At 39.0% G+C, this 23,811-nt stretch overlaps 1 protein-coding gene across 5 annotated transcripts in view; it reads right to left on the bottom strand.

Annotated features, from left to right (window-relative positions):
• TRPC7 (transient receptor potential cation channel subfamily C member 7) overlaps positions 1-23,811 on the bottom strand; it is a 99,955-nt gene that overhangs the window by 17,454 nt on the left and 58,690 nt on the right. For all 5 annotated transcript variants that reach the window (XM_048960605.1, XM_048960602.1, XM_048960601.1 and 2 more), the window contains 4 exons: positions 21,059-21,241; positions 9,938-10,102; positions 6,067-6,283; positions 494-727 (listed from right to left, as the gene is read on the bottom strand). In XM_048960605.1, coding sequence (XP_048816562.1) covers positions 494-727; positions 6,067-6,283; positions 9,938-10,102; positions 21,059-21,241 — 799 coding nt within the window. The remainder of the gene's footprint in view (positions 1-493; positions 728-6,066; positions 6,284-9,937; positions 10,103-21,058; positions 21,242-23,811) is intronic.

Raw genomic sequence — 23,811 nt, 5'->3', positions numbered from 1 at the left:
TTTATAAGTCACATAGGATCTCAGAAATAAAGGTGTTCTCTTGGAGATGGAGCAGTGTATGGGTGTGATTCCTATTTGTACGTCTATTACATAGGCACTGGATGTAACAGATGCACAGCACACCACCAGTTAAAAACGCAGCTCCAGATCTCACACTGGTTCACATGTCCCTCCTCTTGCATTTGAAAAATGAAGTGGGTTCATCATCTATAATTTAAATTATATCCTCCCAGGTCCCAATAATTTGTTGCTCAAGCTGTTTTTCAGGAAGTGATTGAGCTAAGCCTCAGAGCAAAATCAGACTCAATGAGGGTCGGTCAGATCTCAGTTCTTTTTGGCTGCTTATGAAAATGGCTGGAATGGGTAAATCTCAGAAGAATGATTTTAATTTGAAAATAACTTTCATAAATATCACCAAAAAAAAGGTACTTTCAGCACTAGCACACAACAGCTTGAAAGAACAAGAAGCATTAGATAGCAAAAAGCATCTTACCGTAAGTAAAGTAAGCAACTTCAGGGGGAAGGGTGACATTATTGAGGTCATCATCTTGAACGTACTGATCGACGTACTGTTGTGCTTCGGTCGCTTTGAGGAAAGCCATGAACCTGGCAGTGAACGACGCCACAAAGATGGACAGCATCCCAAAGTCCAGAAGGTTCCAGAGATGTACCACGTACTCTCGTGGGCCCTCTTCCCAGATCTCCTTACACTCTGACCATATCATGCCTACAGAGAGGCCACAGCACGTTTAACCAGCAGACAAAGGCACTTTTTGCATTCAGACAGACCCATTCCCCAGCTACCAGTGGCTTCTAAGGTTGAAGCAAGTAACTCTTCAGTTAAACTGACTTTCTCAAGAGAACGCTTACTGTCAGCTTTCCTTTAAAATGATTACATGCATTAGTATACTCCTTTGCACAAACAATGCTAACATCTCAAAGTTTCACCAGATTAATCACTGATAGAACAGATTTCTGCTGACATCTGTGAAAGCACAGTTCACAAATACTGAGGATGTTATAAAATCCTACAGCTGATCTACTTGTGGAAAAAAAAAGAAAAAAAAAAGCACATTTCCTTTCTTCAAAATCTTCTTGCTAAGCTTGGCCGACTACTTACTCTGCTGGGGTTTTTCTCCTCCTTTAATGCAGAGCTTGGGAGCATTTTAAGAATGGAAATAGCTTTGTGAAAGGAAATCTGACCTAGCAGTAAATGTAGCCCGATCAGAGAGAAAGAAAAACAAAAGTTTCGTCCTTGCATCGTCCTTTTCATTAAGTTTTATATACCAAATAATGAATTTCCAGACATTAAAGCCTGCTTTACCACTTTGCAAATCCTGACTTGATCCTGAATTTAGGATCTTTCTAAAAGTAGACTTACAGTAAATCTAAACACCAGAGAAACACCTAAATCTAAAAGCCATAGAATTCAAGGATTTTGACATCCATGTTGTACTGGGGAGTGCTGGGGAAAGGGGATGATTTCACTGGGTGAACTGGAGCCAACAGCTCAGGTCAGATTCACCAGCTTGCTCAATATTCAGTCGTAGCAGGACTCCAAGGCCAAAACGTTTCAGAACAGATAAAATGTTGGAATATTTTACCCACTGGTAATTATAAATATTTCCTGCAATCCTGTTTCCATAGCAGCAGCAAAATTCACATTTAATCAAGCACAAGCAGGGCCGACCAATTTCCATGCAGCCTCCTGCAACCATGTCCTTTATATGAACTCTTCTCCATCTTCTTTGCTGGAAGTTCTTGTGGTATGGCATCTAAATGCATTTGCTCAGCTACTTCAGAGACTCCTGGAAGCACACACGGTCCCAAGAGGAGCAGTCAGGAGTCAGTTATAGGGAAGGAAATTAGTCAGTGCGAGGCTGACAAGATGAAGAACAGATGCCATCAGTCCTTGAGCACTCATAAGGGTTTGGAAGACAAAGGAAAGCTAAGCTATCTCTATTTCAGGCACCACCAGCTTGCAACCTCTGTAGCACTGGGACCTCCAGGCAGAACCCAGGAGCTGTACCACGACACAGGTTATGTTTCACATAGATCTATCTCGGAAGAAAGACTGTGGTCTGCTGAGTGCACAGCAAAGCCAGGGGGAGGCAACAGTGTCCACAGGTCCTTGGCTGAGTGAAAGCAGGAACTTCATCGCAAGCCATCATTTACCGTGGTGAGATTTAATAATAAATAGCCTGGGGCAGAAAGTGAAAGAATTGGTTTCTCGGGAACTGTTCTGGAGTAAGGATGAAATATTAAAAGAACACATTTCTGGCTCAAAAAAAAAAATTCTCAAACTGATAGACATGAGACATTAGGCTACACAGTATGTGCGCACATCGTATAAAAAGTACTTCAGGAAATATTGCGTGCACGTCATCGCCAAACACAGCACTTCTTCACTGATGCCCATAAAATGTCTTTCCTGGTTTAAATATTAACTCTCCTACTCAAATTTATTTCTAATCTCGGTCACTTAATATACCTAAGTCACAGATTAATGTAGTAAGACACGTCTAAAACTGAGTAGACTGACTAAAATTAGAATCGCTCTGTGAAAGTATCACACTGTTGGCCTATAATTTACATTGTTCTTTTTTGCCAACTACGTGGCAGTCATTTTTTATCCATACATACAGAAAAATGTCTATTCAGGACAAGTAGAAAAGTTACAGTAATTACGTGGTCAGCACTGCTGGCTAATTATATGTATATTGTGGGAGAGTATTCAAATCTTCTAACATAAAAATACAGAGGAGAGAAAATGTAGATAAAATTGAGGGGATGGGACTTAAGATGGGATGTAGAACAGAGATGTGTCATGCAGTGAGGCCAAGGTAGATTTCCCTGAGTCTAACAGCATTTCACTGCAGTATTTCTGAGGCCCTCGATGGCACTGGGAGAGGTCAGTTCCATGAATTTGATGATGGAGAGGTGGTTATGAGCAGCTTCTGCTTCCCAGTTCTTGGAGGTGCCTGCTGTCCCACAGTGAGGATAATTGGAAATGTCACCTTGATGGGCACTCCTGGTTCCAGGAGGGGAAGGAGAACCAAGCTACACGCACAGCCTGGTTAGGAGAAAAATGGAAATACACAAGACATGCTGTTCACCACCTGTGCACGAAAAGGAACAGTTTGTCAGATTTTTATATCCACCGTCCTGATACATAAATCATGAACAGCTAATGTTGGAGATCCTACTTCGAGCCTTCTCAAGGCTGCAGGATTAGCAGAGAAGGTTGTGCTCAGATTGTGCCCACCCAGAGTTCCACTGCTTGCTCTGCTGCTTTCACAAGGGAGAAATTGTCTCTCTAAATAGAACCTCCCTACTTTTAGTGAGCATTTGGGGCACATTTCTCACATAGAAAATCCCAGCCTTCCTCATGCAAGAGGTGGGAAGATCCGGATGCAGGGTAAAAGTAGGCAAGGGGCACAAACACCTGAGGTGTATGAATCTGATGTGCAGTGCCCAGCACTCTAAGGACAAGTGGCAAGTTCTTGTATGAGAACATCACTGTATTTCTCTGCACTGAGTTTGCCAGCAGCTCTTGAATGCTCATTTGTAACCAAGAGGAGTGAGAACAAAACAGTATTTTCCCATCTAAAAATGCTATTGCTTATTTGGCTCTTCATAGGGACATTGAATGGGCTACTAACACTACCTGACTGATCTGGTAATCCTTTACAGCCATTTCAGAACTGCAGGCTAATGGACAATAGAGCCTCTCTGGTATGGATTTTGGAGGGGAATAAAGTGCTTGCCTGGCTGAAAGTGGTTGTCTCCACTTAGTTTACTCCACTGCTCGCCTCCCTTACAAACAGCTGGGAGCTAGATATGGCAATGGGATCTTTCTGTCTAACGGCAGCCTGTCATTCTTGCACCAGTAGTTTTTCCTTAAAAAAACAAATTATATATATATTTATCAATTTTCATACCTCCAGAGAGATTATTTGCAGGCGGTGTTATCACAGGTTTTATTCACTCTTGGCCACAATATGCCATGTTAAAGTGTCACATTATTCTCAAATAACGCTATTCTGAACATCTGTTGCAATATTTTTGTTGACAACCAGGTAACTTAGCCAATTTCCTCCTCCTCCAAGAGAATCAAGATCAGGGACCTGTAAACTAATTACTCAAAAACAGTCTGCTATAGTTGAAACAAGTAAGGTGTCATCAGCATTGATCATTGCTGCCATAGTATGAATAAGAAAACAGAAGGTACAAAAACAGGATGAATGTGCTTTAAAACTGAGAATAAATAAGATTTCAGATTTTGATTGTGTTATGAATTGAAATGTAGGTAATCATCAATGCTTTTGAGACTGGAGAGAGCAGCTACAGACATTACCAAGCAAGATTAAATACAGCCATGTATTTTTAGTACATAAGAGATTTACTACACTATATGCTTACATATGCTTACTATCTATTTACATTTCTGTCTTTAGAAAGCATTTCTTGCTGTCTTTGCCTGTGATATTTGGCTATAGCATTACATTTAATTATATTTACATCTCTAGATGTATACTTGCAATCTCTACAAAATTCTTGCACTCAACAACTGAGCATCCAACATGATCTCTACACATTGACAGTTGATAAAGTTGGCAGTCCATACGTGGCCCAATAAATTACAAAGTCCCAGACTAGCTGCCCACATTCTACATGCACTGAAATTTCACATAAGTACGGCTGAAACGTTATTTGAAGCTCTACTGTAGGCAGACAGACAAAATGGCTGGAGAAGACTGTCAGTGCTGATGTAGGCAGTCATTAGAAAATCTCATTATATTCAGAAATCTGTACAATGAATCACTTTCCTTCTCCCAGGAAAGTGAAAACCTTTGCTTTTAAATGAAACGTTTTCTTCTTCATCTCTCAGGAACTCTCCAGGCAGGCAGATACCTTCTGCCTATGAGAAAAGAATACCTAGGCTAAAATCTAATCATCTTGTCCAACTGCTTTAATATCATTTTATAAATATCTCTTACTCTATCCAGTCTGGCATCTATTCAGGCTTTTTTCCTTGTCTAATATCCTGTATGGGACTTCACTTATTGTGGGGACAGGGAACAAAGAAATGGTGGTTGGGAAGTCATCAGATAGAGCAGCCCTATTCTATTTTTCAGAGGGATTTAATGCCATCAGTACTTATAGAAGCGTGACATTGTTTGTCCTACTGCAAGAAAATAATAAAAATCCTGGTGAAAAGTAAAAATAAATACAGGAGAGGTAGATAAAGATTCTGCAGAGTCGATAAGATCAATTTCCCAATAAATCTTTCTGAGTTTGTTGAGATTAGTGGTTCAAAGAAGCTGACCTGCCAGGAATAAGTTGTGCCAGCAAAAGTAATACATCTGAATCTGCTAAAAAATCCCCACACAGTTTAACTTGTGCATGTGACACAGTTTTGCACTCAAAGGGTTCATCCAAATGAATCTGTGCTTTATAAATTTTAGGCAACTTCATTTCTTTTTTAAAAAGTTATCCCACCAGTAGCAGTTTCATACTACGAACTTGACGAAATCCAGCTCTTATTTATCCAACAACTTTCATCACCTGATCTCAGAGTTCTTTTCCAAGAAGCAAACAGCAACACACACCCAATTTACAGATGAGGTAAACAAGGTCCTGTGAGTTATAATAAGATGCCATAGCAAGGTAATAAAAGAGGCTGGTTGTTCATGTCCTAAAGGGGACACTTTTTTCCCTACTCAGAGAAGCTGCAAGTCACTGTGACTGCATAGAATACTACGTTCTTTAAGATTCAGTGATTAAAGAAACCCCAGCAAACACACAGCTTCTGGAAATTACTCCAGAAAATGGAAAAAACAGCAAAGTTGGAATTTGCTGAGAGCTACTCAATGTTTTCAGAACCAAAGTCTTTTTTGATTATGTTTTAATCAGAATACCTTAATCAGCCTGAAATTTAACTTCATCTTTTTTAAGATTATTTCTCCTCCCCCCTCCCCCCCTTTGTGATATCCCTGCCTACCATGCTATGTTAGTTAAGTTTTAATCTCCCTCAAGGACTTTAAATGGTTTGTTTTTGCTTACCCAATACCCACTTCATGATCAGCAATTCTGTCCACGAGAACTGAGTTGTTTTGACTCTAAATATTTGTTTGGGATGATCTGTGATGGTTTCGTTGGGAAGATTTTTTACTCCTTCAAACCGATCCGAAGCGTTCACTACTAACAGTCCAAGGAAGATTGTGAAAGAAACAGCGTGTGCCACAAACTTCATGAAAGGACTTCGGAGGGTCCGTCCCAACTGAAATGAAACACACAAGATAAGATTTTTTTGCCTTCTTCTGTGCATGTCAGTATCGTTTCTCCCATTCACCCACATATGTTATCTAACCCTCCTGTGTAGTAAGCAGAAAATGAAATTAAACCTAACAACGTACCCACTTCTCCTCTTCTTTACAAGATCCTAAGCAGTAATATATTAGAATCTTTTATTAATTCTGAATTTCTGGTTCATTAGCAATGTGTAGGAAATGTCATTTCATTTAAAGATTCCTTTGTAATAGTCTTTATGTACCTTTATATGAAAGTCTTCTCTTAAAATTAGCACAAAATCTGTAGATTCACCCCCTAGAACATATGGATTTATCCCAATAAAATAAGCCAAGAATAAGCGCAGCCATGATCTGAGCCAAGACCTCTCCATTACAACCAGTATTTCTTCTATTCTTTAAAAAAAACTTTATTCCTAATCAGTTTAAATAACACTTTTTTCATTTTTTTGTGGCCTAAGTAACCATTATTCCAGGGAGATGTCAATGCACAGCAGTGCAAGTGCCACACTGTACATTGGTTTTCCACAACAACCTCAAAGCACATGGGATTTTTTTTTGCAGTGTATTACACACTGATTAATTTCTCTCGATAACAGGACATGCTCAAAATTTTCTTAATATCTACCTTCTTGCTCATAACATCTCATAAGAAACGTGAAAAAGGACTAAAGTGAGAAATTCTTTGTTTCCTTATTTAGCTCCATCAACAGCCTTGGTTAAAGAGCTTTTCAATGGAATGCAAGTCTCTTGCTATTGCAGCAAAAGGACTCTTTAAAAGCAGGGCTATTCAGGTCTAACATAAACATAAATAGAGCCTGTTTATGACCTCTTCTTGAAATTTTGAAGTGTCAAAACCAGGATATTCCGTTCTGTCTATGCCATAAATTACTGGAAAATTTGTATGTTTCTAAGTATCAGAAAGTCTTTCTAACACAACCTATTCTATTCAAGAGCTCTTATTAGCAAGTTTACTTCTTACCAAGATACATAAGTATGTGTTTAGGAAAGTGAATATTGCCCTGACTCAAAGTCCAAGTTTCCTTACTCTTTGCTAGGAATGTTATGGCAGATGTAGGAGGTCTTCTGATTAAATGAAATTAATTAAAAACAATCCCAACACTGATGACAGTGGTTCACTCATCTGCTTCAAAACCTTGTGTGGTGCATGTTAGCTCTCAGCAGGTATTTATGGCAGGTGTTGACTAGATTCACACTTGCAGCAGACCACCTTATGTTTCCAGTGTAGATGTCCCATACAGTAACAACCTCAAGTATTTCTTTATGTGATCAGCCTGGAAGAGCTTTTAAAGAGCAAATTTTAACAGCTGTGAATATAGATTCTAAGTGCATTTGCAGCCTATGCACGGCCCATTCCCACTCTCAATTCACTAAAAGAAGCATTTTCTTCTGAAGCCTGAATTGTTTTTGAAAAATTAGACGTTTTCTCTTGTCTGTAGGAGCTCAGAAAAATAGAGACTTGAGATTAAAGCAATTCCTCCACTCAGCATAATGCATTATGACATTAAGATATCTTTTCCATGCACCGCGATACTGTTAAACTCCAGGTGTGTCATTCTTGAATGTATCAACTTCTTTATTAAATCAAAATTTCATCTTACATCACATGCAGACTGCAGGGAAATGCCTGACTGCTGCTGTTAGGATGACAGAAATGCTGACAGTGTGCCAATACAAAGCTTCATTCTTAAGAGAATATCTCATTTCATGACTTGAAATCTTATCTGCATCATAGGGAAATAATAAAGCCTACAGACAGGTGAAAAAGAAAGTATATAAAGGGTGAGAGTTAAACAGTTTTCCAAATGCAAATTAATCTTAATTCCATGAGATAGGAACTAATAAAGACAGAAACTGCAAAAAAGAATAGGTCTTCTCTATTCTCAGTACTATGCTCATAGCAGAAGCGTGACACATATTGTAGAAAATGTAGCTTAACTGCAGAGGAAAACATCCAGAAAAACCAAAAATCAAGACTGCATTGTTCTGACTGATGGAAAACCATTTGTTGAAAGACAATTCTTGAAATAACTTCCAATTTGACTTTAGGATAGAAGGCTAGATTCTCTCTTTCAGAAAAAAAAAAAAAACACTACAAAAACAGGACATTGAAAAATGGGAATGCACAAAAGATTTTGTGTAACAAAAAAATCACACACACAAAAAAAGAAAATTTAAGGGAAAATTGTGCTGTTCCATATTTCAATTTTTTTATTATCTTAAACTTTAATATGCCTACCTCATGAAATTAAAAGACCAAATACCTTTCTCAGTTATTTCTTCTTTTTCCTGCAATTTATTTCAAGGTTTTGAGTGAGTTTTTGCTCAGTTGGTTTTATGTTTTTCATTTAAATTCTCTGCTTATTTCTAGTCTAACCTTTTCCCCCACCTACTTATGTGTTCAAACACAAAGCCTGCAGTTCTGGGAATACACCAAAAACATTGCTGTTGACCGGTGTGCCAGCTCCCAGCACATTCAACAGAGGTGAAGAAAATTAAACAGCTTCATAAATCCCTGCTAGACTGAGTTCTGACACAAAGGAGTCAACATTACCTCCACATGAATTCCCACTGTCACCTAACCCAAACCAACCACAGCACAGCCCTGGTTTCACACGCACTTCTCCATGGGGAACTCTGGAGTCCTGGCCAGTATTTATAAGATCTATGGGCTCACATGTTGATACCTATCTAAACAAAATGAAGTTGCATTCTCAAGCACTCAAAGAGAAAGAACTTGTTTTGTAGGACTGTAAGCCTTAAAAATGTTTTATCATCTTGGATGCCCTGGAAGACTGTTTTCAAAAGGTTTGTCTAGTTTTACTTACAGATAAATCTTTTAAGTTACAGTGTTTCCTTAACATCCACCCACAGATCTATAATTTCTTGGGTTTGGCAAATTTAGACAATTCCTTGCTGGATTTTTAAATGAAACATGAGAAACTGCTTTCAAGACAGAGTAAATTACCAGTGCCAGGGGTCATCTCTATCAGACTTAAGTACCTTTGATAATCCTCTTGCTGAGAACAGTCTAAACAGTCTACCTTGTAAGGATGATGTTGCTGAGCGTGAAATAAATTTCTCCCTTGCCGCCTCTTTTTCCTTCAGTAAGAGTAGTGAGAAAAAAAAGCTATTTATCAGTCAGCCACACATCTATTTATCTCCACTCATTTGAGCTGTCTCCATCAGGATGGAAGTCTGCTTACAGAGCTCAAGCTTGTACACAGGCCAGCGGTTGGCCCTAGTCCTGTGATCTCTAAGCCTTGGCAAAACACTCCTGCTCCACTGGATGCTTTGAGACAGAGCACAGCCATATTTAGGAATACGGAAATTTTCCAAATTTCATCATCTTTTCCCTCAAAACCATAAAGATTGTTTGATTAATTATAGCCTTCTCTGCAACCCTAAGCTGTCCTCTGTGTCTTGCCAGTTTCAGGTACACATGCCACAGTAAATGCTTCACTATAACTGAAAATACAAGATTAAAAAGAAGGAGAAAGGGGAAGAAATGAGTCCAGAAGAAGCGAGGAACTTACAGCAACTACAGAAAAAGAATAGGAGTCTAAGTATCAAAGTAAACAACGTGAACCATTGGAAGTCCTTACCTTGCTGCAGGGAGCAATCCAGTAGGCTATGGCAAGGAAGGGCAGGCCTATGGAAACCCCAAAGACAGCCAGGAACTTCACAGCTATGGATTGCTGTCGTAAGCCTGAGAGGTTTTCATACCACATGGTGAGCAGCTGCTGCTGGCAGTTAGGGTGAGCAACAAACTGTAAAAGAAACAGGAAAAGGAATATTAGCAGCATCATCTGAAGAGAATGAGATTTTTGGCAAGCAATCTGCTGAACGCATCCAACAACAGAAAAACACAGGACATGTCTTTGTCATCCAACATAGCTTTTGGTGTCAAAAAACAGAACTGCAGACTAACCTCCCCAAGTCCCCACCTACTGGCAGAATGAGTTTCAGTTTTGGTCTTCTGTCTAGATAAAGGTTTTATCAGGACAAAACCCAATGCATTACAGTAAACAGTAAGGACAAAGCACTTCTTTGGGGCCAGGGCCTGTAGCTCAGACAGTCCAAGCTGAGATACAGAAAAGAAGCAGAGAGGTACTTTGATGCTAGAAGCTGAAAAAAATCTCTGATAAATGGCTAAAGCCATAGGAGGCCATTGAAGGAGTAGCTCAACACAACACCAATGTAATACTGTTTATATTTGTTGCATATTGACCCAAAGTGAACCGTTCTGCATGGTTCTTCTCCTGTAAACTGTAAGAAGTCTGGCTGGTATTTTGCAGTGAGCAACTTCAAATGCTTTATCTCAGATTATCTATCAAAAATGATGGCTCATTCTTTAGTGATCAGAGAAACAACAAATTTAGAAGCAGAAGGAAGTGCTCTGGAACAGAAAGTACAAAATTTTGTATCTTACAACTGAGGTTCTTCAGTTTATTGTTCAGGAGAAAAAGAAAAGGTGAGCAACAGACAACTGAAAAGGGCAATTTCTTAATGGTGGAAAAAAAAAAAATCACAGCATCACTGGATCCCACAGAAGAGCATTATTATAAAAGATTGAACTTCTTTATTTCATATTGTTCATCAGAGTGATTGAATTTAGCATGTGACTGTTTTTAATAACAAAGAGAGATAATTAAAAGGCAAAATAACTGAAAGAAAAGATGAAAAATAGATATGTGGCTAATTGCATTCAGATAACTGAACGTTTCATTTATGGGTTTGGTGGGTGACTAAATATGCTGAGAAGGGAAAGGCAAAATCCTCCACTATTTCAAAAAGCAGAATTTTCTGGAGGTAGACAGAAGGGGAAAGGCTAGAGAGAGAGAGAGGAGAAAAGCAGATGCTACAAGTTCCTACTGTGCTTTGATCTTCATTGTCTTTGACAAAATGATCACATCAAACATATAATGGACCTTTCTCTAGACGATGGTACAATAACAAAATGGTTACTGTGATTTTTAATGCCCACTTCATTGCTAGCACAGAGTGAAATATGGTAGCGTGGTAATTGGGATGGCTGTGGAATAGTGCAATTCCATCTTTAACAGCACATTAGCAACCATTTAAAACACACTTCTTCAGATGAATTAGGCTTTGGGGCAGCGGGGAGGCTACATTTCTCGAAAAGAACAAGAAAAGGAAAGAAAAACTATCTTTTGTGACTAAACCTTTCGGGGTGAAGGAATCTGATAGGTACTTTTAGCCTCTTCCATCTTGAGGAAGATTTCCTAGAAATATGAACAACTTGCTATGCTTTCAAGTTGTTTCTCCCTCCCAGAAAAAGTTTTTTCAAAAGATATAATATAAATCATCAGTCCTAATCATACAAGCACTTAGAGTTTAAGGTTAAACTAATAACAACAGTACTACAGTGAAAGATTGCTCAGGCTAATTACCCTTCTGGCAAACAGCCGAAAATCATGGAAGGAACTGATTCTCCTCATAAGTTTTTTTTTTCTTTTTTTTCTTTTTCCTTTTTTAGATGGGATGAAATCAACATCAGCTTTAATGGCTCAGAGAAAGGAAAGACGCAGTGGTAGACATGCAGACTTCTGCAACAACAGGACCAAGCACCAGCCAGGCTTCCTGGCTTCCTCCCACCATCATTATTCACATATTAGGAGAATTGATTCAAAGAGATCCAGTTGCCCTTGGCAATCAGGCAGTCAAAGACTTCTGCTGGTTGGCATTTCAGAGAATTCACGAGACATTTTAAGATGCTCATTGTTTCACTCTGTCTGGGAACAGCTAGAATGAAAATACAGATACAGGGAAATGGAGAAGGGATTGCCATAAAGCCAAATTCATGGGAATAACGTGTTTTGTACAAGACAATAAAGAATGTCGGTGTGGCATAAAGCTTTGATGGTAATCATCTCAGTCTGATTCTTACAAAAATAAAGAAAAAAATCAGAAGAAGACAAGAGTGTGAACAGATTTTGATCTGTTATTTGCTTACAAATAGCAGTACAGTTTTTCACTACATATACTTTGTCATATGTTAATGAAATACACAGCAACCATTGGACAACAGCCTTCTCTCAACCCAGAACATCAGAAACTGATCTTAGATTTTCAAAGACATGAAAGAGCTATTTAACTTTCTCTCTTCTCAGAGAATGGCCACAGACATCAAATTAGATATTACACTAATATTTTCCTTAGCATTATAAACACAGAAAGTGCTTTGCAATGTTTCCACATTCAGAAATGGCTGCAACAGCTTTTCTGATCCCATACCACACACAGACCAAAAGATGGTCATGGCTTTATCTTACACTATGCATATTTTTTTATTAAGTCATACAAACAACACTCCTCTTCAACCTATGGGGTACATGTATATTTTTAAGTTAAAAAGGCTTTTAAAAAAAATTACCAGCCAGCATGAAGAAACTATTTAAATAATAAAGTGGCATTTTTGAGAGCTTCTGAAAGACACGACAGTACTGACAGCTCCAAAAGTTATCTGTGCTACAGAGGAGTAAACCCTCAGTGAAAGTTGACTTAAAATATGGAAAACAACATCCTCAAAGCCTCTGGTGAGAACTGAAAGAGTCCAAAACAAGGGGATGCTTCAGAGATCACTCTAGATAGTGCACTGGACAACAATTTTCCACATTGTCCCTGGAAATCCTGGAAAATCTTTTTGAGAAATATATGAAAGGTTTTTGATCTGGCAAAAAAAGACCCCTCCGCTTACAGAGCTGTTTCACCAATGCAGAACAGGGCATGAAGTAACTCAGACAAAATTACTGAAGCTTGCTAGGAAACACACAGTTGAAGAAAATGCCAATATAGACACACATAAACCTTCTCTTCATGTTACACTGTGTTCTCCGAACCCTGAAGTGAGCAAACAGTGCTTAGTTTTGAAGAAATTGTTATGAGAGACCTTAAAGCAGGAGAGGACAACTTAATTTCATGACCCAGAGTGGGAAAAAGAATTTGCTTTTTGCAACACTTGCGCTGTTAAATTACAACAAATGAAGTTGTCAGAGGGTAAATGTGGTGGGATCTTCATTGGCCTAATTGGGCCTGATAAAGTAAGTAAAGCTGTAGAAAGTCTAAGAAAGATTGGAAATTACTTGGACTCATCACTGCCATCTTATTTATTCATTACAAACAATAAGTGAAGTTCCAATGTAAATATCCATGCTAAGGGTTGGTATCCTCTTTGCCAGAGAGACACACTTCAGTTACCTGTAGCTGCTACCCATGGCCACAGGCCACATTTTTAAAACCATTTGCACCAGAATAACCTTACAGGGATAAGCACATCAGCCAGTCTCAGTTCCTCCACCTAAGAGCAAAAAATAATTTAATGAGTCCCTGTTCAACTCGGGTGAAAGAAAACTCAGCAGATAACACAAAAGGGATCTGACCATAGGAAATCAACTAACTCTACATGGGCTGCTGCAGTTTCTGCAGATACAACATGAAGCAAGGCAACATCCCTGCCCTGAGGATTGCTGCAGCTTTTCCTCTCTCCTTGGGGTTGATTTGACTGCCTAATGGTATCACAAATATTCATGAGGATCTCACTCATCCTGCAGATGATTTTTTTTTTTTTTTTTTTTAAATGACTGCCTCAGTGTATATTCAGATCTGGTATCATGTCAAACAGGTATAAACCTTAGAGTAAAGAGAGAAGGTTTTTATTTGCAGTCAGAGCCCAAATGACCTAGAACTATCAGAACAAAATAAAAATTAATTGTGCTGCTTCAGTCCCAGTTACTTTAAAGAGATACAATAAAAGTAGTCAATATGGTGTTAGTAATAAAATATGCCTTTTGGAAAGCCTCTTACATGGACCTTCTTAACTAAGAAAACTTATTAGAGCAATTTGAGAGTGGAGAAATACATGCTTGCATCAAATCCCAAGACATTCACATATTATAAATATTATGGAAACCCAGTATCTGGATTCATTTGCTGATTAACTCGAGTTACCTAATCCCAAATCCTCATTTTTAGCACTTTAAACCTTAACATAGCTACTGTTTGCAACCACACACCTTTCATGCAACTCAGTCTGCCCTATAAAAACAAGCATGACATTTAGGATAGATTTTCTGCTCTCTGCTAAATCAGTGAGCACATTAATGGGATTGGGATGGCACTCTGCAGAATCAACAAGCAGTAGAGCTAAGGTAGTGAAGGACAGCCCAGTGCTGGCATAACGGCCCAAAGCACCTATGCAGTGCACAGCTATAGAGGAGACAGTGTAGTCCCATTAGAATGAGCAATGCAAATGGAAACTGGGTCTGACTAGGCACAAAACATTAAACAGACACAAAATAAAGCCAAATAAAAACAAATTAGTCTAATAGAAAACAAAAATAATGGTGTAAATAAAGCTGCCAGGACCATTTCAATTGCAATTCTCCTGCTGACAGAAATAATCTTCAGTGCCGAGTGAAAAACACAAAGTTAACAATCCTTTTAGCAATGGAGAAAGATTTCATTGTTATTGTTCTCACTTATATTTTCAGTCCATGCTTTTTAAAATTAAGTGCTATATTTGAGGTATAAAACTAGAAAATGTGGTGTTTAAAGACATTCTTTAATTTAAACCTCTCCATAGCTTATTTTCAATTTCGCTTCCTTTATTCAAGAGCAGGGACTCTTTTTTTTGCTAAACATTTTTTTTCCCTACAGGGTAACAAGTTCAGAGGTGTTTCTGAGGAATCTCCAGTTCCATATTCCAATATGCTGGATGTTTTATGAAGAGATTTGTTGCTAATGCTAAGTTTCTTGTTTCACATGCATAAATAAGTCTATTTATCGGACAAACAAATGAAGTGAAAGTCCCAGCCTCCAGCCTTCCAGGTTTCTCCTATCTCTACAGAATCAGAACCACATGGAAATCCATATTTACCTATTCATCCGAAAGCACGCCAGAACAAAAAGCTATCGAAGAACAAATTCCCTTGGGTGCCTGTATAGAAAACGACCACAGTGGGCATAGTTTTAAAATGCTATAACCTCTTCTCTCAAGAGAACCAGTCAACTCTTTTCCAAATGACAAGGAAATATTGATATACTGCCGATACAGTGCTCAAATTCTAATACCTCCAACACAGTGAGTTTCACTCCCAGAGTTGATGGAGAGACTCTTGTAGGGTAAGTCCCCTCCCCATGAAGTAGACGGTTCAAAAAAGTTATTAAATCTGGATATCCACAGGCATATGTGACAAGAATACTGCATAGAAGAGGTGCAGCTTGGGTCACTACTCGTGGAAATGCTCAAATTGGAACAAGATTTAGAAACTGCCTTCAATTTGAAATACTGAATCCTCTTCTTATTTTGAGAGTTTGTACTGATCCCCATCTGACTTTCTGTCCCAAAGACATTAGCAGGTGAACTGCCTGTGGGGAGATAAATGAAGCCAGAATTGGGGGCACACAAGGTCAGGTTTATAGCACACAGTATTAATTGTTCTTTTCTAACAGAATTTTAATATTAATAAAGGTAATTTTTAAATTCTTTTATCTATGATGGAAACACATGCAAAAGATTTGATGCGTTCCTCTGCTCTCTCATCAATGCCTTCATGGACATCTAAGACCCTGCGGCACTTTGCAAATGAAAATAATTAAGTCTGCATATTACTGTAAATTGGGAATATTGCAAACACCACTCAGGATGGAGATATGATTCATTTGAGCCTTGAGAGGATGAATTTATGGGCAGGAAATAACAAAATGAGATTCATCCTGGAAAAGAAATTAAAACATCTGGGCAAATGGATATCATCAGAGCCACAGATTTAGTGGGAGGAAGGAACCTTGCTAATGAAATAGAGACATAAAATTGTTTCCGTAAGGAAGGAAAGTAACTCCTTCCCTATCACTTAAAAATCTGTAAAACACAAGTAAAAGTGCAGGGAAAATTACATGGATAAAAGTAAGAGTCCAGAACGACCAGGGTATTTCTACTGTCACATAAAACCAAAATCTCCTTACAGTTTCAGCTGGCTCTGGTGATGGAGACAAGAGACACTTCTCACCCCCCCGCTATGGCCCCAACCATCAGTGAATGACTTCAATCAGCTATTCCTGAAATTCAGTAGTTGAAAAAAAATGACCGGAGTTAAACAAAAGCAAAGCAAAAAGCCAACTTCCTGAAAACCTTTTCCATGAGAAGTTCTCCTGTCTGGACCTCACGTTTGGATGGTAAAACACAGCCTTGCCCTGCTTAAACCATTATCTGTGCACACTATGACCACAGGGATAGAGAAGTTTAGGATTTATCCCATGGGAAATTCCAAACCTTCACCCTGTTTCAAAGAGGGTGAAAGAGCCATTAGGAAGATTTCCCATGACTTTGACAGCAAGGGCTGATTCTTTTGCCTGCTTCATGGATGCAGCCACTGGGGTCCCATGCAATAGCAAGGAGCTCCCTGGGCTGCAGCTGGCATACAAGACACGGCACAGGGCAAAACTGCATCCTCATAGCAAATGAATGGGAAACTGAGGTTGCTGCAGCAGTTGACAAGAGCTGTGAGCAATGCAGGAAAAAAGTTATAATCTAATATAGCCACGAGTATTCTGCTTGGAGCATCCTCCATATGTTAATTATTAATAATACATTTATGAGAAAAGTTCCTGTTCCAGTTCTCCATTAAATAGGATTTACACAGCCATCTGGTGTTCTGTTTAACTCTTATTAATTTTTTTTTAAAACTCAGTTTGTGTGTCTTACTGTTAATCTAATTAAAACTCGTGAAAGAGAGGGGTGCTCTGGCTTTGTAAGTTATGAAATGAGCTGCTAACTGAGAAAACAGAGAAGGGCATTCAAGGTTTGCAATTAAAAGAATACAGCAGCAATGATTTTTGACATTGAGAAAGAAGGGAACGAATGTCACTTCTTACAGAGAAGCAACAGCTTTACATCTACAGGTAAGTGTCAAAATGCAACTCTCCTGACAATATTAAAGGGTTATAAAAAGGGCAGAGCAGCATGGAGAAAAATGAGAACAGAAAATAGGAAGAGTTCTCTAAAGGTGATATTATACACTACTAAATGCTCTTGTTGTGGAACACCAAGAAAAGCTGCATTTCCTCAGGGCTGGAGGTCTGAGGGAAGAATTCAAAGGAGAGCCGCCCCAGCTTCTGTTCCTATACCTCACAAGTGAAAATGACACCATGGATGAACTAGAAATAAAGTCAAACATAGGGAAAAACTGTATCATATTTCTATTTCTGATAGGGATTGTTCAACTGTTTAAAGAAAGTACTCTCTCATGCAGTTTCCCACCCAAGAAAGTGAAGTTAACCCTTATACCTTGTAAGCATGCTACTAATCAGCTACAGAGATGCAGAATGGCTCACTGCTTCAGGGCAGATGAACTTTTAAAATATCAAAGCTCTTCTGGAGTACACCAAGCCTGGGGATAAGTAACCTGGTTCTGACAGAGCCCGTGTGAGAGAGCACAGAAGAGAAACTGGTACAGTCATTGGGATCAGCTATTTTATTTCACTGGGAAGAGCACTTCGATTTAGACTGCCAGCCCTCTGCTGTGCCACGACAGGGCTCCACTGCTCCCTGCCTTCCTCCTCCCTTTGATGGAGCAGTAAGAACCCAGACCTTTATTGGGGTTCACATGCAAAGCCCTGCTAGGTTATACCAGGAGGCAACAAAAATAAGTTTGCAACAATTCCAGGCCATATGCTAGAAGTCCTTCTCTTGACAAGCACCCAGGGCTTTATAAAAGCTTAAACACTTGAAAACCGTTTACTTCGCTCCTGACAAACTGTTCCTATTGTAACAGTCGCTGTAATAATTTTTCAAGGAATCACGAATCATTAAGATACTTAATTTGAAGGGAGCAATATCCCCAGTGAACTTGAACAGAGGGTATTTGAGTGTAGTTTTCCAAGAATTTCTGGGTACAAAGTGATAGTTTAGTTCTTTCAGGTATAGTTGTAATACGGTTCTTAGAGGATGCTTTATAAATGACTGCAATTTTAGCTTTTTCCTTGCTGTAAAACGCCTGCAGCAAAATGTCTTAATTCTTCACTACCCCTATATATAAAATACCTCAATGGTGTTACTAAGACTTAAGCTTACTTTCTTGACAGTGTCTTACATATATTAAGAGCTTTTTCAGGAAAAAAATAGAAATAAGAGTACAAAGAGACAGATAAGGCTCTGAAGTCTGAAACCTCTGGTGTTTCCTTGAATGAGTTTCTATTTCATCTGAGGTTTTGTAAATAAGAAGAGGGGAGGAAGAAAAGGAAAGAGAAAAGGATTCTGATCAATACATCAGTGCAGAGGAAGATCATTCAGAACAAAACCTGCTGAAGTTACCAGCTGCAGGTTCCTGGGTAGATGATGCAAGAAGGCTTCAGTCCCTCTTTCAGGGTACCTTCAGTGTGATGAGTGAACAGCTCTGGCCTCCCTTCCAGTTCAAGACCAAGCTGCCCTTGGAATGAGGGATTTTCCAAGCAGAGATTTGAACTCAAAATAAAAGAAGTGTGAGAAATAGTGTATATCTGGCTAAAAGTGTGAGTTTGATGACTGAATTCACTGCTCTGTTGCTCTGTGTGCAGGGAAGTGCAGCCTGTACCTCCAGCAACTGTCACTCATTCAGGGGCATGACTACCAAATTAAGGATGTTGTTTAATTAAGATATGGGGACAGGACAAAAATTAGCACTAATAACTTAAACAGCAAACTTCACCTTAATTGCATCCCTAAATCTATCATATGGGTACAAATTGGGATTAAATGGGAATTGCATCAGCAGCTGTGCAATAAAACCATGGATATTAAATAATTTTCAGTATAAGTTGTTCCCTGCAAACCTTCATCAACTGAAGCTTGCCACAGACATTTAGAGTCCTAATAAGAAAGTGTGGATATAGAAGCTAATGGTAGAGATAAATTTAAAGAAAAATAAGCTATTTCTTGAAACTTTGGATACAAATATTTAGTTTGGATATTAGCTTAATGAATAAGCCTACAGTATTGAACGTTTGCTCTTCTCCAGTCTGTTGTGAAGTTCTTGAGGGTGCCTTGTCTAAGGTTCTTCTTGCTGTTCACAAGAAGGAACAAATAAAATATTCCCGTTGTCCCCCCCAGTTTAAATATCTTAATTTCTCTGGCTCATTTGGAGCTTGTGGAGCTGGAAGCAGAACTGACCATTGGAGTGCTGATGCTAATGATAGAGGTATGTGGATTTTAGTAATAGGGGCAGCAGGCACAGATGTAGTCTCTTCATTGCATTAACTTTGCAAATGTGACCTGGAATTTACAGAATCAGTTCAAGAATTTATCAGATACTTATGGCAACTTGCTCTTCATCACATTCCTTTCTATTATATAATTTTTTTACAATGAGAATAGGTTTTGGAGCACAGGTTTCATATACATGAGCCTAAATGTCTCTCAGCTGAATAGAAAATTTGTACCTGAAACCTATTTTCTCTTAAGGAAATCGTTACTACACTGCTCTAACACAATCTCTGTTCAGCATGTGCAATAAATACCAGCTTATTATCACAAGCCACTGCCAATAACCAAAGCCATTTATCTGAACACATCTCTGCCTCCCACAAATGAAGCTATCTCACTTTCCAGCTAGCAGTTAAATGCTCACCTTACACACAAACACTGATGAAAAGGATACTCTGAGATGTGCTAAACTGAGTCAACAATGAGTAATGTTCATGTTCATATTCTGTAATTAACAGCTATTATCTGTAGGCAAGGAGTGGTTGTGATCCACAAAGGATGCTTAGCTTTCTCAAGCATATGAAGTTATTTATAAAACAAAACAACTAACTGTATATGGCAGACCACAGATGCCATAAATTAGTGGTCAGACATCATAAAATAACCAACTGTTATAAAAATATAAGAAACTGAGGAAATACTCCCTTGAGGCAGTCTAAGCCAGGATAAACACGCTCAAAGCAGCACAATTACCAGCAGCAATTCAGCTCTGTGTAATGGCTTTGGTATCTAGAAGATGACAAGTGCTCAGAAGAATAAAGGAGGAAAATAGCACAGAAAACTTCACACATTGAAAGAACTCGAGGTTCTGACCAGCTCTGCAATAGCTCTCAGTCTGCAGGTGAGTGGGGCTTCTCCTTGGTGATGAGCTGAGTACCTTGCAGCTGGGTTCATTTTCTAAAAGACCATCAGAACAAATTTGGTCCCTTGTTACCAAAGCAACAGCTTCGCTAGCTGAACTTGACCCAGCTTGTGGAAAGGCACCTTACTAACCTTGGGCTCAGATGCTATATACAGCATACTAGGAAACCGTACTCAGCTCCAAACCATGTGCTCCTACACAAAAGCAATTCATTTCAAATAAGAGCTGTAAGATTCTCTTCAATTAATGGCTTTCATAACAGGAAAAGACCGTCTCTGGCAGCAGAGTGACACAGTCAAGAGGACAACTGAAGCATCTGACGGGTGTGCAAGGGGAAAGAGAGCAGATGTTAGCTTGAAAATTTGGAATGCTCTTCCAAACCCATTGCAGGAGCCCAGTTTCTATCAATGCATATTGTAGGAGAAATTAATCAGGACCACCCAGAACAGAATTTGCCAGAATCAAGTGTTCCATTCAATGAACATTTCCACAAAGTGCTAGGACTCAAAGAACAGCCTTGGTCTCACCAAAATCTCTCACTGAGTTTCCAGGTGAGTATCTAGTTGACATGCAAAGATGTATCCACCCAAACAAGCAGCTTACCTTTTTGACCTCATACTTAATCGCCAGTTTAATTCTGCTCAGGCTTGGCCGGTGATGCTCAGGGAACAGATGTATGTTCACATCTCCATTCAGAATTGCTTCTACTTCTTCAGTGTCTCTGCACAGGTCCAGAACCCCCACTACAAAGTCCTTGCATTGCATAGATAGCTTCCTGTAGTCGTTCTAAGGGAAAACAGAGAGACACAAGCTATTTAACTGTGCATTTGAGAGCTGGCCTCAGACTGAAGCTACAACAATAAAACAGCCTGAGGGAGCAATTGTGAGCAAGGATACATCTGCAAATCATACTGGCTGGAATAGCAGCAGTGAAGCATTTGGTTTCAGCCAGCATAGAACTAGGTTTGTACAAATCTATATGAACTCCTTTCTCAACTAATTAGCAAAGTTTCTACCAGCAGCATATCCTAAGTCACAATAAAACGCTCTCTGCAGAATGGGTGAATAATTTGTATAGAAATCCTGATTTAAGCAATCGCATGGCCTCTCCTCTGTGCATATCTTCTAGAGGAATGAAAAGATACCCAAACAAATGGGTTTGAATTTACATCAAATTTTTCCATTTATGCCTTTTGCAATAAACTCTATAATAAATATAAAGGAGTGGCAGACTATCGTGAAGCTGCAGCATCACACCCAGATGTGCTCAAATGAATTAGATAGTTGTAATACCAGTTTTAGTTTCAAATATATTACCTAGCAACATGGTTAAGCTGTTCCAAAAGAGCATCCAGAGGATAATTTCCTCATAACATTTCTCTAAGATGTAGGACTTCAGAAACCCAACATGATCTTCCATGAAATAACTTCACCTTGCAAACCCAACTTACATTTATGGAAAAAGAGATAATACGTAGCTGACTTGAGAGCTGGCTAGAAGAGCAATTTCACTGCCTTAAACTGTGATTGATTTTCACATGCTGGCACTTTAAATGAAGAAAATGCCACCATCTGAGTAAATGAAGTAAATTAGAACACAATTAATACTACCATTAATATCCTAACAAAATGGTGATATTAAAGATTTCATTAACCAAATAGAAATAATAAGCATAAGATAAGCTCCTACTGATTTGAGAGATCTTTTCAAATTAAGTTTGATGAGTTAATTAAATTCAGCAGCTTAACTAATTAAGCAAGAAGCTAAAAAAGAAGGTAGTTAAACCTGACTTTGATGATATGATAAGAGTAACCTGACTTTGTACTCTCATATTTTCTAAATTATTAATTCTACCATTTAAACATGGCAACATATTAGCCTTCCTTGTAAAGCTATGATCTCAAACAAAAGTGCAAACATTAGTTAATTAGACAGCACAGCACTGATTGAAAGATGGTGTTACACTTAGAGGTTGGCAGATTCCTTTGGAAGTGGTAGGGGTGTTTTGCCCTTCAGAGCCAAGTTGCTCCTGACAATGAATATTTTCTTTAATAAGGTGGTTTAATAATTTTGCTATGGCTTTTGAGGCTCATCTGATGCCCTCTCACAGACACACCTTGGTTATTATACTGTCACATGGGTTGAAGTCTGCTGTTTCCCAGGTCAGGTCCAGGTAACACGACATTAATGCACTGCCTTTTAAAACACACAACTGTTTGTTGACAAACCATCCACTTTATGGGTGTACAAAACTGGGAAATCACCAGCCTCCAGTTTACCTCCTAAGGCTTGGAGTTTCATGCATGAAGATTTTCCATGACAACTGGAATTCACATTTAGCCCCTTAAGGAAGTGATGTAGAAAGTGTGATTCCTGTCTGTGCTTTGGGTTTCCCAGCCTGAGGTCTTTAGGAAAGCAAGATATCTACCCCAGGACTGCTCTCAAAATTATCAGTTGCATGTAGCCCAAAAGTGCTTCAGGGCCAGGATGGGAGATTCTTGTAGAAAGTGAAAGATACCATTTCTGATGGGTGTTTGTGAGAGCAGAGCCAGGGATATATTCTACAGATAAGACCTTCTGTGAGGAGGAACTGGTAGGGTTACATCCTGCTACTTGTGCCAAATGTTGAAGACTGGGTTTCCCATTTCCTTCTTGAGCACTGCAGTCATTTATCATGTTTCAGTTATGGTGCTCAAAAATGGAAGTCAGCAAGAACTTCCAACCTTCATTAAAAGGGACATAACGTAACCACAAGCAGGTGTTTATCACTGGTAGAGCAGGAACATGAGAAGGAACATATAGAAGAAACAGGGACACCAAGTCTTGTTTAAAAAGGCCAAATTAGTACACAAACATAAAATGTCTTGGAGGTCAGGCAGAAAATGACTGCACATTTGCATTTAAATTGACCACTCATGTATTTTGTGGAGATAGGGGTTGTGGAATGAATGTTACCAAACAGTGTGCACTAGTGTCAGATGTAAGAGAAAGATTGTACTGTAAGGATTCAAAGCTCTCCTCTCTAATCAATCCTGTGCTTTAATCTCCACCATGCCAAGATGTTCTCTGTACTGAAACAGATTGGGAGAACAGACACCCAGAATCAAACCTCAGCCTGAAAGTAACTGCAGGAGCTGGGAAGGACTGCAAATACAGATCTGAAAAGGGGTATAGGCTGGGAGAGAAGTCCATAAGTGCCCCAGGTAATGGAGACACTTAATTAGCCCAGCAGGTTTGAAAGAAACAAGAGTGAGAACTTTGCTAAACTGTAATAACATTCCCTATCTGTACACTGTTTACAAAGTTCACAAGCTTATCTCCTAGCCAGCATGTTTCAGGTAATTCTCACCACCAT

The sequence above is a fragment of the Lagopus muta genome, chromosome 14 (assembly GCF_023343835.1).
Source record: "Lagopus muta isolate bLagMut1 chromosome 14, bLagMut1 primary, whole genome shotgun sequence".
Classification (NCBI taxonomy): domain Eukaryota; kingdom Metazoa; phylum Chordata; class Aves; order Galliformes; family Phasianidae; genus Lagopus; species Lagopus muta.
Note: the sequence above shows the minus strand (reverse complement) of the source record. Positions and strands in the feature narration are given on the sequence as shown.